Genomic DNA, 17,556 nt, shown 5'->3' on the forward strand with positions numbered 1-17,556 from the left:
TCAGGAACAAACTGAAACATTTATTTTAATTTACAGACAATCCATCAGATCAGGTCACACAGAAGGAAAGAAGTGGGTAATCCTTTACTAAAATGTTATCTTAAATTAAACTCCCTTCATTTAAAAGTTTCTCCGTCAGCCTTCACAGTGGACTCTGTCAGCGCCAAGGTCAATTTCCTTTCTTCTATAAATCTCAAAAGTGACTGGAAAATGTATTATGTTTAACAAGAAATGCTGAATTTTGTATTGTCAAATAGGTGTAAAATGATCCTTGAAATGAGAGTGAATTAATGTAACATCTTGGCAATTACTCCGAAAGCCATTACCTATAATGTGCAAAAAAAAACATGGTAAGAATATGTCATTATTTTCAAATGACATTTCACAGAGTTGGCACTTTGGTGCACTTAGATTTTAGTTCACCTCACACAAGATGGCAAAAGAAGAATAGATAAATTCAGCAAATCTGAATGAAATCCAATTTTTAAATATCTCCGCCCTGGCCTGATGTGCACCAGGTGCTTCAAGACCAAACTAGTGCAGCAGAAGCCACATTAGCATAAGCTGTACAAAATAGACATTTCTTTTGCAATTTTTTTTAAATGATTGCTTATTTCACACAGAGAACAAGTTGAAGTGAATCAATGGCATACCCCTTTTAACATTCAACAGAAAGAAAAAAAAGAGAGTGACTCAATATGCAATATGAATTTACAGGCCAGTTTCACATGCGTGGTCAAAGTCATTTGGTTAAAGTTTTCACTCGTGCAGAAACAGCCATCACTACCACTGATTCACAGAAGAAATAGATGGAAAGATCTTCTGTGTTCTTACGGCCTTCCTTTTTGTCCTGTTCCTGTTGCATTTATGGCAAAACATCCCTTTAGATTAACCTCCTTCTCTTATCTTATTTGTGGGAAGACATTTGTTTTTAACAGTTTCAGGTCATTCTTGACACAACTTACTTTCGTCCCTAATGGAAGTTCAGTGATGCCTGTTATGTCTAATTTTGTCATGCAGATTTCCTTGGGTTTCTTGAGTAATTTTAATAATCCATAAATTGAACTAATTGCATATTTGTCAAAAGGAAAGCCGGGATTAATATGCTCACCCTAATAGGGGCTAAACAGATTATAATTGCTTCCTAAAACTGCACAGAAACTTCAAAATTAACTCAAAGGATTAAAAAGTGTCCCAATTTGCCACACATTTAACTTACACCACCCTTTTCATTTCAGGCCTACAGGTATGTTACAATTACTGAGGTGCTTCTGGACATGAGCTGCATTCACATTTGCTATATCCTTTCATTTTTAAAGTCAAAGGAATTAAAAACTGTATACATTTTGAATGCAGTCAAGTCTGTTTTTTTATGGCTGAACCATTCCAACTTTAACCTTTAAAGATCTCCCTTTTCAACCAACAAGAGACTAAATGAAACCAAAGCTGACAGACAAGAAATCAAAGTGCATCGACATCTACCGGTAATCACAGCCTGTAGGTTGTTTGTATTAAAAAAAAAAAAGTGTATATATACACTTAAAACCTAAGTGGTCTTCATGGTTCAAGCAGACTTTAAGTTAATGAATATTGAGGTGAGGGAGGAAGCGGCCCCATTTTTTGTGTTGTCAACTTCTCTTCGTTATTGTCTCAGTCAACCAAACTCGTTAACGTTGTGTATTCCACTGTCCCAGCGACTTCTTCCAGAGAAACCTTTAGAATGTGACTCTTTCACAAGTTAATAACAGAAATAAAAACATACAAACGGCTCTGAGGAAACACAGCAGCCAGAAAAAAATCCAAACATACACCCTACATACAAACATGCAGGCGATCATTCCAGTATCAAATTGTACCAGAACTCTTCATGCACATTTTTTTTTTTTATTTGGAGGAGAGTCCATTGCTGTTGTTAATTCTTGTTTTGGTTGTGTTTTTCTTTCCAACGAGTCACCATCTCAACTGTGGACTCACTAACGAAAATCTTCAGAGCAGAGTTAACCATTGGTTTTTACATGGCAGTTTGGTAGCATCAGGTCGACCTGGAACTGTGTGAATACGACGTCTTTGTGTGCGTACATGCGTGTCTACAAGAGGCGAGGTGTGAGCATGTCAAGTGGCTGGTTTGTCATTGAGTTTTTTTATCCAGAAAGTCAAGTATTACTTAGGCTACTTCATGTGCCAACAGTAAGAGGGGTAACAGTACATTCTTTGTCTCTGTGTTAAATAATAGGGGTCTATGTTATATTTTTACACCATTGAAAACAGTGCTCACCCCTTATTTCTCAGCGAAATGGTAGCTTGTTTTCCCTCCATAGTGGCTCAGTGTGGGAGCAGGGAAATATCAGTACAGTGGTGTTTCTTTCTGTGACAGTGGGACATGTTTCCAGCATGTTTTTTCTCTCTTTCCCTTCCTTTAGGTTTCGGTGTTGAAGAACAAAAAAAGAGAAACAGGAAGTGAGGAACAGAGAGGGTGTGACAGCTGGCGGAGGTGTGTGTGTGTGTGTGTGTGTGTGTGTGTGTGTGTGAGGGCAGCAGTGAGCTCCCCCCTCCTCTCTTGCTATAGCAGCTCTTCTCTTTGCTTTCTGCCCCTTCCCGGCCCCTGCCCGTTCCTTAGGGAGCCGTTCTGGGGCCGCAGGAGATGCCCGCGCTCCTGCTCTGTCCACGGGACCCCGCCCTGCCCTTCATCACTGTCCAGGTCAGAGTCCGAGTGCATGAGGGCTGAGGAGGTAGGAGCGGGCACCGGCTTAATGCGGGCTGGTAGGAGCCAGGTGGGGGGGGGGAACAGAAAAAAAACGGTAGGATGTTAAAATGATGCTGTGTCAAACTTGAACCAAGCAGAATTATTTATTTAGTCCTTTATTTAAACAGGTAGTTTCATTTTTATCTAAAATACAGACCAGCTTTTAGCATCCTTTAAACGTAAAGCATCACTCAATGTCAGTATGAGCAGTAAACTGTGTGTGACTTACTGATCTGTATGATTTCTGTGAATTTCAGTTTACATTTTTGAGATTTGACCTGGGATTCACAGCTGCTAACATTCAACAGTGAACTACAATGGAGGTGGCGATGGTGTATATGTATGTGTGTCTTACCAGCTCTGGGTGGTTGTAGCTCCAGACTGTCTTGCTCATCAGCTTCTAGCATTTTATACCTGCTTTTGCTTCTACGCACTTTGCTCTTACGCCTTTCAGGAAATAAACAAAAAAAACACCAAATATCATGAGTTGGTAGGTAAAGATGTGGGGAAGATACATAAAGAATGAGCATTATGCATATACTGTATGTGTCCAAAGACATTAAGTAAAAATCATAACAATATTTGAAAAAAATTGTGCTCACCTTTTGCAGCAACACACCATTCCCCAGACAACTGTTGCTATAGCAACCACAATCATAAATGACGCTATAGTCACATAGAGTACACTCCACTCTGAAAACAAAATATTTGTATTATTATAATAATAAGTAATATTAGACACAAAGAAAAGAATGTCATTACTTTGTAATAAAATATGTAGGACATGAACATGTGAGAAGATTAAAGCCATTTGAGGTCTTTTGTGGTGTTTGAAAAAAAACAAATTGCCACATTACATTTGATGGACTAATCAACTAAAATATTCAATTAAAATTCATCTTATCTCACCACAGTTGCTCTCTGCATCTCCAAGCTGAGCTCTGATGAAGTTCTCCATCCAGAAAGGGTGGCAGACACAACGCCGTGTGTATGAGTCACAATCGCCATGACTGGAGCAGTTCAGCTGGCAGACTGAGGAAGGACAGAGGCAGAGTGAAACCAGAGCTTTGAACAAATCTGACCCCCCCCTCCTCTCTCTCTCTCTCTGAAATTCCCTAACCACATCAAACCACACTAGCCGTTTCTGACCGGAGGGATTTTTGCAGTACATAGAACATAAAATTCCTAGAACCCTTTTTTTCTCGTGTTCCGACTGGACCAATTTGGGGATTTTTAAGTCCCTCTGGCCGCAGTTCCTGTAACTCTTTCAGCTCCTACTTCAGGGCAGGGTCTTCTCTCTTTTCAGCATATGAACCTAGGTCAACGAGGGTCGGGTTTCCGGTACAGACAGACCAACAATGGGACAATTTTAACGATTTTCGCCATCTTATTCATCACTAATTTCACTTATGACAACGTTGTAGGCGAGAAATTAACTGTTTAGATTTCGAATATAGGCAGTATTGCGAAAACTGATGCCGAATTCACAATTTGCTTCAAAGTTTTCGGAGTTGAGAAGCTCCATGAAGTGAGGCGACAGCCAGCAGGCGCCTGCCGTCGCTCGGCCAGTTATGCTCAGAGACCCCGCTGTAAGCTGGAGGTCTCTCAGACCGGTCCCGTAAATAAGAGGCTTTTATTTCGCCATAACGGTTTGTTTGTTTAAATATCACAACACATGTCCATCATAAGATTAACGGGAACCTGTGGTTAACTGTCTTTTTGGAGTTAAAAGCGTTGACAAAACTCGCCGTCACACAGTCACAAAGTCACACAGTCACACAGTCACACAGTCACATCCACAGCGCAGCAGGCAGAGGCGGGGGAGAGAGAGATAGCCGTTTCTCTTCGGGAGACAAATATGCTACATTCATTAGATTTAGTATTTAGTTCATACTTTTTTTTTGTGTATTTGTTTTCTGATTTTAATGCTATAGACCGTTGCCGTGCTTACATCACTCCCTTACCCCTCCTACCAGTCCCTATGGCCACTTGGCCAGTGCAAATGCAAATGGAAAAAAAAGGTTTTGGGGGAGAGTAGTTAGTAGATCTGTTTAGAAGTGGACTTTTCCTATAACTATGTTCCTGTAACTACTTGGTCGGAAAACGGCTACGGTCAGCATTCAAAAAGGCCCTCAAAACCCACCTCTTCACACCTGTCTTCCCTAGTTACCCACCCCACCCCATGTTTTTAATCTAGCTTGCAATCTTATTTTTATTGTCTTTATTAAAATGTGTACTGCTTGGTTCATTTGTATTCTACTATGTTAAGTGTCTTTGAGGACTTTGAAAAGTGCTATATAAATCCAATGTATTATTATGATTATTAAACAATGATTTTACAGAAAACAGACAGAGAACTAAGGCGCAACAACATACCACATGCATATAATAGAACATAAAGCTACAATTGGTGCATGCAAGTTTCACCACAGAGTCAAGAGACAAAGTGTCAAGACGGATAAGATATAACTTGTAGCGACAGCTCAAAAATCTTAGCGATTTAACCTATGAGCCTAACCCTATTCCCAGTCATTATCTGACCATTATCTTAGGTTAGAGAGGTCAAGAGGTCAAAGCAGCTCTGTTGATGTGACCTGCCTGTGGCAAGTCAAAATAATGTGGCAAATAAAGTCTACAAATAAATGTATGACTACAAAATATATTTGTCAGGTACTTACTGACTGTATCCACTCGTCGGGCCTTGTAGATGAGAAAGTCATTTTTCTGTTTGCGCAGTTTGTTGCGTAGGCTAAGTGCAACGCTGCGGCCTGACAGAGGAGGGCGCCCTGGACCGCCTGACACCAGGAAGACCAAACGAGTACTGAGGAGGGAGGAAGAAGTTGCTTATTTACTTAGAAGAATGCTTACTTATATAGTCATAGTCACCATTTAGCCAAATCAAGAAAACCTCATTCTACATGGTTATGTTTCATTACCAGGTTTACGCTTGAAAAGTCAAGTTGAGGTTATAATAAAAGAATGTGAGCTTAATGAAAATATGAGAAAACATTCAGACATACAAGTACATGTAAAAGTACAAATTCAAAAGGATTTCAGACACTCAAAAGGTCAAAAAAGGTGCGGAACGACTCACCTGTGCTCATTAAACGCACTGATCTCACGCACAATGATGTCACTGTCGAGCACGCCCAGTAAAACCCCAACCTGGCGCAGCAGCATGTCACGCTGACGGTGGGAGACCTGGGATACAGAGACCTCCAGCACCAACTCCACCAGGTCACGCTTCCATATGTCTGATAAACAGAGAGTTTAAAAAAAAGGTGAGAAAGGAGAATAAAGCACTGAAGAGACATGGACAGGGGGTGGGAGAGTAGAGAGGAGTAAGAGATGAGGTGTAATGGGAAAGAAAAAATAACAAGAAGACAAACATGAGACAGAACCCATCTGACACTCTGCAATCTGGGAAAGAGGCCAGAGCACAAAGTGATAGATTAGTTTCTGGCTGTGTTTGTGTCTGTGCACCGTATGCTGCACACTGACCTGCTCAACCTTCTGCTGTTGGTTGTTGAGTCTCTTGCTGTGTGCAAACTATTTGCATGCAAAGACTTGTTTGAAGGCAAAATTAAAATCCAATAACTCTCAGGAGGTGTTACATGATACAAATGCAGTAATTTAACTTTTGATGTACCTACTTTTCCTGAAAATAGGCTTCAATGACCCGGACAAAATGTTCAGTATGTGGCATGGGGATAGAGCAAACACAATAATATAGAGAGAGTAATAAAGAGTCTATTTAATTCACCTGGTTTGACCTCCACTGTGCCTCTGTCAGTGCTGGTCTGTCCCTTACTGTCAGTTACAGTCAGGATGAAGCCGTACTTCCCCTCCACCAGGTTTCCCAGAAACAGCACCGCCTGGTGGTCAGAGCTGTTCAGTACATCCTATTGGAACAAACAAAGAAGTGTTAAAATCTTTTACAGTCTATGGTAAAATCTTTATTAGGTTTTTGTTATTTTCTAATATAGTGGGTGTCTGATGTTGTTCACAGTTTTTATAGTTTTATATTCTGTCCACCATAAATTATTATTAACAACATCAGAGCATACAACAATCATTTGTATTATTCAGTCAAAGGCCAGTCTCACCCCAGCAGCAGGGCTGCTATCATCTCTCGTCCACAGGTAGCTGACTCCACCTTTGTCATCAGTGGAGTGAGATCCATCTAGCGTGCAGGTTCTGACAGGCAGAGTGATGGGTGGACTCGACACAACATGAGCCACAGGAGGCTGGTCCAGTTCTGGTGGAAAAACATGACACTAAATTTAGAATTTAACACAATGATGGGATAACAACATGAATAATGTAAATCACTCTCTCACACACACACACACACACACACACACACACACACCCCTCCTAACCTTCTCTGACGATGACTGTAACAGTGTCGCTACTCTGCAGCTTCCTATCATCAGTTACAGTCAGCGTAAATTCGTACGTGCCAACCTCAAGACCTGTCACCGTGGCAACGGCACCTTCTGCATTTTCAATCTTTACACCATCAGGACCCCTGGTGGAGGGACAGACGGGCCGAAAGAGAGAGTGTGAAAGATAATTTACTGTAGAGGGATAGATGAACCTTGATGACACTGAAAAATATGTTGTAACAGAGTTTGCTTTTAAACCAATTTATTTTGTACATTTGAATAAAACTGTATTATACTGTATTTGCAATGAAGCTTATATCTAACTATGTTTCAGTTATTGCATTACCTTGGAGCCTGCCGCCAATACAAACTACCTGCACAGATGTCTGACTCACTTAGTTTGTTTCCAGTGGTAAGTGGCTATCTTCTGGTCATCACTGCTCTTACTGCCATCCAGAGTGGTTCGATCAACAGGCAGCGTCAGTTCTTTCTCCGGTCCTGCATCTGCTACTGGTGGCTTATTGTTTTCTGGAGGATGGAGAGTGAGAGTGACACAAGGGTGAGTAAACTAAAAATACATCTCAATTTTACAACCTACATGAAAATTGAAAATAAAGTGTGCTAATGGCTGTCAAAAGTGTCTGGTGTCGGGTCCTCTGAGCTTCAGTGAAAACCACATGAAACATTTCTTTCACAACCAATGCAAAGTAAAAAAGCACATCATCCTTCAACTATCATCAAAATGGAATCAATAGTGCAGCATTAAAGCCCTTTCAAACTATGAAATACTGCACTTAAATTGGGTCAATTTGAATCATTTCTCCAGCTTTTATCCAAATCAGAGTCTGAAAAATGAATAGTTTGACAGATATACCAATATTTAAATCAGAGGCGAGAAAGAAAAGTGATTGTGATTTATTGAAAAAATGAAAGACTGAGAAGGAAAGAACAAGTTCAGAAACCCCCCCACTATAATATAAAAAGGACAACCTGATACAGAACGGTCAAAGTGTATTATCAAAGAACAGCAGTGCTGCTCTGAAATACCTCAAATTACAGATTCTGACTAACAACACACTGCCCTCATTTTCAGATCTCATTGCTCACTGGTTCTCAAATGGTTGACATAGTCTGGTCTTCAGGTGGATTATGTTCACATAGCAGCTCCTGTTCAAACTCTACCAGGCCATCATGCCAGTGCGTGTTTGCATTCTACAGTTTACACAAAGTGCTTATCAGGTTGAATGTGCATGTGCACCCACCTACACCTCCCATTAACTGAGTCAATATGCTATTAAAGGGTTAGTAAATAGAATTTCCTAAAAGCAGCTGAAGTAGTGACAACAGCTTCACACATATAGGCCAAGTATAAATACAGCTACATTATGTACTGCTGCTCAGTATACTCTTCACACTTCATGTATATATTTGCATATATCCTGTGGAACAAGACACAGGGCATATTGAATACAGTGGAGGAGGACTTGAAATGTCGAGATAAGGGTTTAATTCTAGTCTGTCGGCATAAGTGCACACAGCTGAACAAACAGGCTTAACAAACTAATGTTAATGACTATCAAAAAAGCGAGAAAAGAGTGACAGTTGTAAGGAACTGTAATTAATGCCCTCAGCAGCTGATTAACTAAATATTCCTCTCAACTTTTTACTGAAGACGCGATTCAAAAGTGCTGAGGTGGCATAAACAGAAATTTTTTGCCCTCCAACTGTTTACCTGGCTGCACAATGACGGTGACCTGGGCGGTTTCCTGTTGGCCAGCTGAGTCTGTCACAGTCAGCTGGAAGGTGTAGTCTCCCTCTTGCATAGCAGACAGCTGCAAGATCGGCGTCCGTACGCCCTAAAAATGAGCAAAAGGATGCCAATGTTAACCATGATTCTCTTAGCCAGGGAAAAATAAACTGAAACATGACAATGTATTATATGTATAGTCCTCACCTGCATCTCCACCACCTTGTCTTTGCTCTCAGGGCTGAGTGACCACTCATAGGACAGGGAATCGTGGTCGTCGGTGCTTTGGTTGCCGTACAGAGTGATGGAGTTGCGTGGCAACTGGATGACCTGGATGAAGTTAAACAAAAGACCAGCTAGTGTTTACCAGGAGTGCACTGGTTTGGTTTTTAAGTTTTAAAGTTTAAGTAAACTACCACGCTTTCAAACAATTACAAAGACTGTGGTTTGGTGCAATAAAGAACAGATAGAACGATAGAAAATACTTCAGACCTGGTTAGGGCCGGCGTTGGCCACAGGCCGATAGTCCTTGGCTTTGTTGACTGTGAGGGTGGCCTGTGTTGAGTTTGTGGCTCCATCTGAGTCTGTCACTGTCAAACTGAGAAAGTTTTTTTTTTTTTTTTTTATCAGGTTAAATACATCATTTTTATGGCAAACTCAAAATAATTTCACCTCAGACCCAAAAAAACATATGTTTGATTTACATGTAGTAAGAATTTTAGTAACTTTAAGCCCGCCATTCATCTGCTTTTACTGTTATACTTATGACAGACATAGGAGAAAACAGGCTTTAACAGGTTATTGTATTTTTATTTTGTTATTATTTCTATTTATTTCTCTTTGTAAATTCTTGATTAGGATGTTTGCAACATATTTATCTAAAAATACATATGAAACATTGGGACCTCTCAAAATTAAAACAATGTCATGGTTGTAGACCATCTTTACCTGAATGTGTAGTTCCCAGGCACCAGGTTGGTGAGGGTGAGGACGGGGGTGTTGGCAGAGACCTTCTCCTCCCTCAGGGGACCTTTAACCTCTTCCCAGTGCCACGCCACCACCTTGTCATCATCTGTGCTCTCTGTAAGGAGGAGGAAGGAAGGAAGGAAGGAGGGGAACAGGGGAAAATGGGCAATAAAATACATTCAATAGCATGAGAGGAAAAGGTAACATATTTTATGTACAAGGTCTCTCTCTTTAGCTGATGTTGAATATGTTTGTGTATGTGTGTGCGTCATGTGGGACACTCACGGCTGCCGTCTATGACGGTAGAGCTGGTTGGCAAGGAGATCTCTTGGAACTTTGGGGAAACTACGGCAACGGGATGCTTGTTTACCCGCGGCTCTATCAGGTGGAAAACAAGAAATTAGCTCACTTACTGGAGCTGTGCATCAGCTGGTTGTGACTGAGGCAGTATGCACAAGTCAGTGGCTACCTTGGCAAAAGTCACAAATACAACTGTGTGGCAGGAAAGCAGCTTCTCTTGCAGCAATAACATCCAAGTTTATTTAGTCAACATGAGGCAAAACTGTGGACTCACCTGGTTTGACTGTGACATTGACGTAACCTTCTCCATGTGCCCCCTCCCCAAGCACCGTCACCTCAAACTCATACAGGCCCACAGTCAGCTGAGAGAGAGAGAGAGAGAGAGAGAGAGAGAGAGAGAGAGAGAGAGAAAGTCAAGCAAGCAGAATGAGGAAATTATCTTTTTGAGACCATCTGTGTCCTTTACACACTACTGGAATTGTCTGTTTATACATTCAATAGAGCTCCAGCTGCATGTTTTATTTTTACATGAATATGAGGGCTGGGATCTGTACCTTGCTGAGTTTAAGTGTCGTGCTGTGCTGGCCTTCCATCTGCCCACTGTAATCTTTGGGATGAGTTATCAGATGCCAGTCAAATGCATAGGTTGTCTCTGTAAAGAAGTAGCAAAATTAAACAAACCTGCTGATGCATTTAATTCAAATCTATCAGATAAGGATCATTTCCAGATGAGAGATTTTGGGATCGTTAGAGGATAATGAGGAGGGATCAAGAGATTAACAAAATTATGACGTGTATTCCCTTTTGGTAACTGTATAATCTTCTTCCAGTCTTGATTTGAAATTCTCTGGCAAGTATTCAGTGTGACGAACAGTATGCTGATGGTGACTCAGGAATGCAACTGTCAAGCAGGTTGTGCTTCATTAGCCTATTACTGAACACCAAAAAATATCACAACATGCTAAATGACAGTCTGCAATGAGAATACATTCAAGTAAAAATTAATTTTCCAGATATTTCCAGAAGGAAGGCTTTAATAACTCTGTACCATTTATACACTGAAAACGCATTAGAAACTCGACCTCCATGTGTAATAACAGTTGGTTACATATTAATGACAATTCTGCAGAAAACTGCAGAAATGACATGATTTAATAACAGTGTGTAACACGTTTCCAGGTAATACATTTTAACAGTTTATGTAATATTTCCCTAGTTTTACCTGGTGGGGGCGTTGGGACCACGAAGGCGTTGAGCTCGACCTCGTTGCGGGGCAACGTGACCTCCACACTCACTCCTGCAGACACCACCAGCTCCCTCACTGTCGTGGAAAACAACAGAGGATCAGAGATGAGTCCAAAAGTACAGCATGGCAACCAAAAGACAGGAACTGGTCTGAAAGTGGAGTATTCAACACATCTATTGGGTGAATAAATAAAAAAAATTGATGTACAAGTGGGACAGAGACCACATTATTTTCCTGCGTTGCTCTTAGTTACCAAATTTACACAAATGCATTTGAATATCATATTCTACCTTGTTAGACAGGTAGGGGAAATTATTAAAAAAAGCAATTATGTGCACATGTATTTACAGTAAGATATAATAGAGTCCTTCAGCACATCCTTATGTGGTATATTCCATTTAACTGTTGTGCATCTACAAAACAAAAAATGATGCAGCAGACGTTGAAATATCCTAAATTGTAGTCCATAGTATGGATCAAGCTCCAAAGAATCCTTGATCTGACATTTCACATAATGCAACTCAATAGTTTCTATTCACTAGACCCTCCTTCGGTAAACACCAACAGTAGGTCACCCATTGCACAGCCCAATTCGTAACACAGGCTTTCCTGTTAAAAATGCTCTAGTCTCCAAGCCCAAACTGATGAAAATAAAAAAATAACCCTAATGATATCATCAGGGTTATTTTCTCAGACTTGACAAAACTCACTTCAGAGCCACAGGAAATGTTATAAAACTGTTCTCACAGGTTGAGTACTCCTCAACACAACTAGTAAACTGATCATGATGTGTAAATTGGTTTCCCTTTTCAATCAAACTATGAATGTGAGAGACTTCCCTTCAGAATCACGGGCTCTTGCTGTGCAACTGACCATCGTACAACTCCCGTGTTTAGCTCATCTGAGCTATTGTTTGCTCTAGTAACAATATTGTTAGTTAAAAGAGCTAAAACTATTTTATCAGCAATAATAATGCTTTGTCTGTTGCCATTTTTGAATGAATACCAGTTAAATGGCGGTATTGTCTCTCAGGGAGGACAAACGGATCATACGAGTTATTCCTGTTTGTAGAAGCCCAGCATATCTCAGCACATTCCTATTGCTTACTTATTTGGCTTCACACCCAAAGCACATGTTCCTTTCTTTGTGAAAAACAACATCTGAGCAGTCTGCCATACAATATGTGGACAAGGTACACCTTCATTTTCTCAAACATCAGCTCCAGCAAAAACAAAGACTGCACAGTAAAGGATCTGTTGCAAATTGTGGGTGTGTGACAGAAAAATGCTAACTTAAAAAGGACAAGGATGTATTTAACCAATCTTAGTAAAGAAAGGACCTGAAAGTAGCGTGAAGCCTGCAAAACCACAGTGCTGCTACATTTTTTAGTAGTTCATAATTAATAAATGAAGATAAGACACATGAACGAGCTGAAAATAGGTGATCGCTGACACCAACTGCAGCAAACATTAGCTTCCTTACCAGTCTGTGTTGGAGTTGTGATGGTAGCAGTTGCAGCTGTGGCTGTGGGTGTGCTGACATCACTGCTATTGGAAGACTTAACGGTATTAGCGGTGTCCGTTGAGTTCTGCTGTGATGGAACAGGAGCAATGTCTGCACTCTGGCTAAGGTTCTTTTGGGCTGTTTGAAGAAGTTTGTTGGTGCTGTGTACTGTTGTAGTTTGGCGAGCTGTTTCTGGTTTGGGACTTTCCTGCAAGAACAGTTAAAGATTGTAGTTTTGAATGAGGCCGACTTATTTCAGTGCTGGTACAGAAGGCTTGCTAACAGCATCTGATACGCACACGCACATGCACATGCACATGCGCGCACACACACACACACACACACACACGGTATCTCCCCATACCAATTCCTGATCCAGTGCTCTCTATGTACCCAAATTAAAATTCTGTGTATCTCATTGCATAGAACTCATTGGCATTCTTTTAATGTAAGACTTGCTAACAGCATCTGCTACAGGCAAACAATGCAAAGATCAAAATAACCAACTTTCTGTGAACTTACCGTGCTGGTAAGCTGTCCTATGTGTGGTGTGTGGCTTACTGCATGCTGTACCTGACGAGTTCTTCTATGTCTTGCTGTGACGACAGGACTCTTAAAGTAAAGTTACAGAAAAGAAAAATACTTTAGAAAAATATCGCGCAGACGCGCATGCACACACACACACACACACACGATCCAGTGCTCTCTTTTTAACCAAATAAAAATTCTGTGTATCTCATTGCATAGAACTCATTGGCATTCTTTTTATGTAAGATTTTTTTTAAACGGAGTTGGCAACATATTATGACTTAATGAAGGTAACTAAAAGCAGAAACTGTATTTATTTATGTGGATCTGTTGAATCTGCCCGGTACACGATCCAGGTTAATAGACCTTTTTCACGGCAGACATGTTGACATGGCATAGTAGGAAAAGCACAGGTGTATTAAAACCAGTAATGATGGCTGCATTCCACTTAGGAGAGGCCCTGGTATTGAGCATGCTGACTCACTGAAATAGCTTACTGGGACACTTGATGGAACAGAGCCATCGTTAAGGTTATCATTTTCAGCTGTGCTTTTCCTACTATGACGCGTCAAAATGTCTGCTGTGAAAAAGGTCCATAAGTATCAATCATGTGCATCCCTAGCTTGGATTGTGAGACAATATGGTCACGTTCTGCTCAAAACTTCTGAATAGATAATGAATCTTCCAAATAGCAAAAACGCAGTTTTTAAGCTTAATATTTTTTTTAACTGTTAACATAATCAATGACAGAACCATCTAGAAAAAAACCTAATCAATAAAAATGTGGTCATTAAATAAGTCTAGGTGTTGTTTCAGCTGCTCGCTATACCTTTGAGAGCAGCTGAAGGAGGCCGAGGGACTCCTGGTGGGGCTGGGGCAGGGTGGTGATGGGGCAGCCCCTATTCTGCGAGCAGCTGAGAAGCACACATTGCCCGCCGAGGCTCCACACGGCCTTGCAGCTGGGAATCAAGCAGCAAGACTCCCAACATGTTGCCCCGCCTCTCCCTTTTGCCAGAGAGTGCCAACCCATGCTGACGATGCTGCTCCAGTGAATCCCCAGTACCCCCCCGGTCACCCGGCAGAGATTTGCTGACACACCTGGATGGGGACAGAAAGAAGGAGAAAGCAATGATGAGATGTACTGATATTAAAAACTCCAATCCAATGGGAGATATGATTTACCTTTTGCAACATGGCCATAGTTAAAAGAAAAGGATGGAAGTTTGTTAATGAAATAGGGGTGAAAGGGAGGATAACAGGTGAAGGTTATTAACTGGTTTCCTGGCAGAGAAATTTTACAAAGGGGTTTGTGTAGCGTGTAGTTTGATCAAAAGGATCTGCCAAAGGCGACATCATGGATCCGCCACCGGGCAGCGCTTCTCAGGCTTTTCAAGATTTCCACTTGTTTATATCAATCAGGGCATTGTTGGGTACTCTTGGCATTGTCGAAGGCAAAGGGGCAAAGTGAAACCCACAGTGAGACTTTTCACAGATTAGGCTGTGACTGAACATTTCTCAGAAAAGCCGACACGCAGCCGCAATTTGAGCAGTCAGCCAAGTCAGCAGCAAAGAGAGGAAGTGAGGCTTTTCCCTGACAAAACAAGTGACTGATTAAAACCCCAAGCACAGTATGCAGAATGCACAAACACCACCCTCTGAGCCAGACCATATTAGACTCATATCATTCATTCAGGTTTTGTTATTTGGGATTTGTTCTTAGGTGATAACAAAATCTACGCACCCTCAACAGCACTCTTATGCAAATTTGAGTGCTGACATGTGTGTGCTAAATAATTGGTTATTTCATTTTCTTCACTTCTACATTGTAACAATATTATAGGATTTAAATTACAATAACATTGATATCATTTATGATCTTTGTAATAACTATTTTCATTATTTTACAAAGCAGTATGGTCTTTTAAATTAAATAATTTACCTTACCTAATATACCATCCCATCCAATAATTAGTGATTTAAAAAATTCTGCGGTTTAAGAAGACGTCATGAGTCTGACGTAGACTTTTCTCAGGACCTTTCCCTAGAACAAATTTAAGAAAATACTACTACTACACATACAGGGAGAAATGGGAGGTTATGTTTCACCACTAATTAAATTAATGTTCACACCGACACAGAAGCCAAACTAGCTGAATAACAGTCCAGGAAAAAGGAAAACTGCTGAGTCACTCTGTGAATTAAGAAAACTGCAGTTGCGAAGAAAAAGAACTTAACGCCGTTTTATTTTTGTCTTGCAGTTCTAAATGGTCGACACATAACACGGAAGCAGATAAAATCCATAGTTTGTATGCAGATATACAAACAAGTAATGATCAATTGTGTCATTTATTAGTAGCCCCTTTTGTCCACTACATTTGGAAATATGCTGTAAATGAATACAGCACAAGTTCTACTAGACTTAATGAACATTATGTATAATCCCTTGCTTTACAGTGCATCAGGAAAATCTGAAGCTCATTTTATGTTTACATGCATCAGGCTAGTTAATGTCTTCAATTCTAGATGCATTTTGGATGAGTGATTGCTGTCAGCGCTTACGTCAGTGATGAATACACAGAGTTTCCTTTGACTGCCTCACAATCAAAACAACCCTGTGTTTCAGCAGTTGAATGCTTTTAATGTGAAAAATGGGCAATAGGAAATGTTGTTTTTTTTTGACACTGGTGTTCTGTAAACACCGGTAGCAACACTATTTTTAGATATTTTAGGATAAGATTGAGCTGAGTGCAAGGTAAGTCAGTTGAGAGCTTATCCTGCTGATGGCGAGGCCGTACAGTAACAGTTGTTGGGGCTCAGACAGTGCTGTACCCGTAACTATTGCTACCATGGCAACAAGAAGGCTAAGGTTGACGTTATGGGACATTAGTGCAACTCAAGTTTTGAAAAACAAAGGTCTTGCCACACACAAAAACACACAAAAGCACTATAGTTTGTTTGAGAAAGGACCCTTTGGCCTCAGTTTAGTCATCCCACCCCTTGTCCACTCTTCTTCTGTCCCCCACCCCTCAACACACACACACACAAACACACAGAATTTTCACTCACAGAGCCCCTATTGTCCTGTTCCACATTGTAACCCACTGAGTGGAGTGGCATCAGAAAGAAGGCACACATTCACACACAGTAGGGGTGCCAACAGTCCTCTACCTCTCTACCTCCGATTACAAGGATAGTAAACACCAACTAACAACCTAAAACCATCCAAGTATCATAATAAGATTCTAAGAAGGACCCACCCTGAGTAATCAGAGGTGTGTGACTGTGCAGATCATTGCCGAGATGAGGCACAGATGCAAGTTTTTCTTATCATTACTGTGTCAACACAGGTGGTTTTTCCTGTTGAGTTCAGGGTGATGGTTTGTTTTACCTGTGGGAGAAGCCAAGACCAAGAGGTAGGTCAGCGGTAGGAGGAGGTGAGGTAAGCTCCAGGTGAGCAGCTTGTGGTGTGCACAGGACATTTTCCACAAGGACCTAGAAAAAGGAAATATAACTATGTTAGTGTGCTTTAATATTACCACTACAACAGACGTGGGCCACTAAATGAGCAAAGTGAAATATCTAAATAACAAAACATTAAAAGGAATAGTTGTTTCCCACTGTTTCCAGTCTTTGAGCTACGCTAAACTAACTGGCTGCTGGCTGTAACCTTATATTTACCATATAAACATGAGTGGTGTCAATCTTCTTATCTAACTCTCAGCAACAAAGCATATAGATGTATTTACAATGCTGTTGAACTATTCCTTTAACCTTGCACGGTGTACAAGAACCCATGCTGGGATCCTGACAAATTGTTATTAAATGTATTCATTAATACCTCATATAATTTTAGAAGAAAGTAAGGTAAGGGTACTTTACTGTCACATACACATACATGTAGCAAAATTCATTCTCACATTTTAACCCATCCCTCACGGGAGCAATGAGACCAACTCCAGATCTGAGCCAGTGCCTTGATCGAGGGCACTGACTGGAGAACCTAATCTACACGTTTTTGATGGTGGGGGTAACCAGAGCACCTGGAGGAAACTCACACAGACATGGGGAGAACATGCAAACTCCACACAGAAAGGGATTCAAACCCAGAACCTTCTTGCTGTGAGGCCACAGTGCT

General features: G+C 40.8%; 1 protein-coding gene across 5 annotated transcripts in view; it reads right to left on the reverse strand.

Moving 5' to 3' along the window:
* kiaa0319l (KIAA0319-like ortholog) overlaps nucleotides 1-17,556 on the reverse strand; it is a 23,417-nt gene continuing 5,861 nt past the window's right edge. For all 5 annotated transcript variants that reach the window (XM_078267855.1, XM_078267851.1, XM_078267854.1 and 2 more), the window contains 22 exons: nucleotides 16,810-16,913; nucleotides 14,251-14,519; nucleotides 13,416-13,505; nucleotides 12,873-13,101; nucleotides 11,367-11,465; nucleotides 10,699-10,796; nucleotides 10,419-10,506; nucleotides 10,130-10,222; nucleotides 9,827-9,959; nucleotides 9,371-9,476; nucleotides 9,086-9,208; nucleotides 8,864-8,987; nucleotides 7,527-7,659; nucleotides 7,126-7,274; nucleotides 6,850-7,001; nucleotides 6,507-6,645; nucleotides 5,838-5,997; nucleotides 5,422-5,564; nucleotides 3,653-3,775; nucleotides 3,346-3,436; nucleotides 3,099-3,190; nucleotides 1-2,757 (listed from right to left, as the gene is read on the reverse strand). In XM_078267855.1, the coding sequence (XP_078123981.1) occupies nucleotides 2,561-2,757; nucleotides 3,099-3,190; nucleotides 3,346-3,436; nucleotides 3,653-3,775; nucleotides 5,422-5,564; nucleotides 5,838-5,997; nucleotides 6,507-6,645; nucleotides 6,850-7,001; nucleotides 7,126-7,274; nucleotides 7,527-7,659; nucleotides 8,864-8,987; nucleotides 9,086-9,208; nucleotides 9,371-9,476; nucleotides 9,827-9,959; nucleotides 10,130-10,222; nucleotides 10,419-10,506; nucleotides 10,699-10,796; nucleotides 11,367-11,465; nucleotides 12,873-13,101; nucleotides 13,416-13,505; nucleotides 14,251-14,519; nucleotides 16,810-16,900 (2,922 nt within the window). In that variant the 5' untranslated portion in view covers nucleotides 16,901-16,913 and the 3' untranslated portion in view covers nucleotides 1-2,560. The remainder of the gene's footprint in view (nucleotides 2,758-3,098; nucleotides 3,191-3,345; nucleotides 3,437-3,652; nucleotides 3,776-5,421; nucleotides 5,565-5,837; nucleotides 5,998-6,506; nucleotides 6,646-6,849; nucleotides 7,002-7,125; nucleotides 7,275-7,526; nucleotides 7,660-8,863; nucleotides 8,988-9,085; nucleotides 9,209-9,370; nucleotides 9,477-9,826; nucleotides 9,960-10,129; nucleotides 10,223-10,418; nucleotides 10,507-10,698; nucleotides 10,797-11,366; nucleotides 11,466-12,872; nucleotides 13,102-13,415; nucleotides 13,506-14,250; nucleotides 14,520-16,809; nucleotides 16,914-17,556) is intronic.

This window comes from Sander vitreus, chromosome 14, assembly GCF_031162955.1.
Source record: "Sander vitreus isolate 19-12246 chromosome 14, sanVit1, whole genome shotgun sequence".
Taxonomy (NCBI): Eukaryota; Metazoa; Chordata; class Actinopteri; order Perciformes; family Percidae; genus Sander; species Sander vitreus.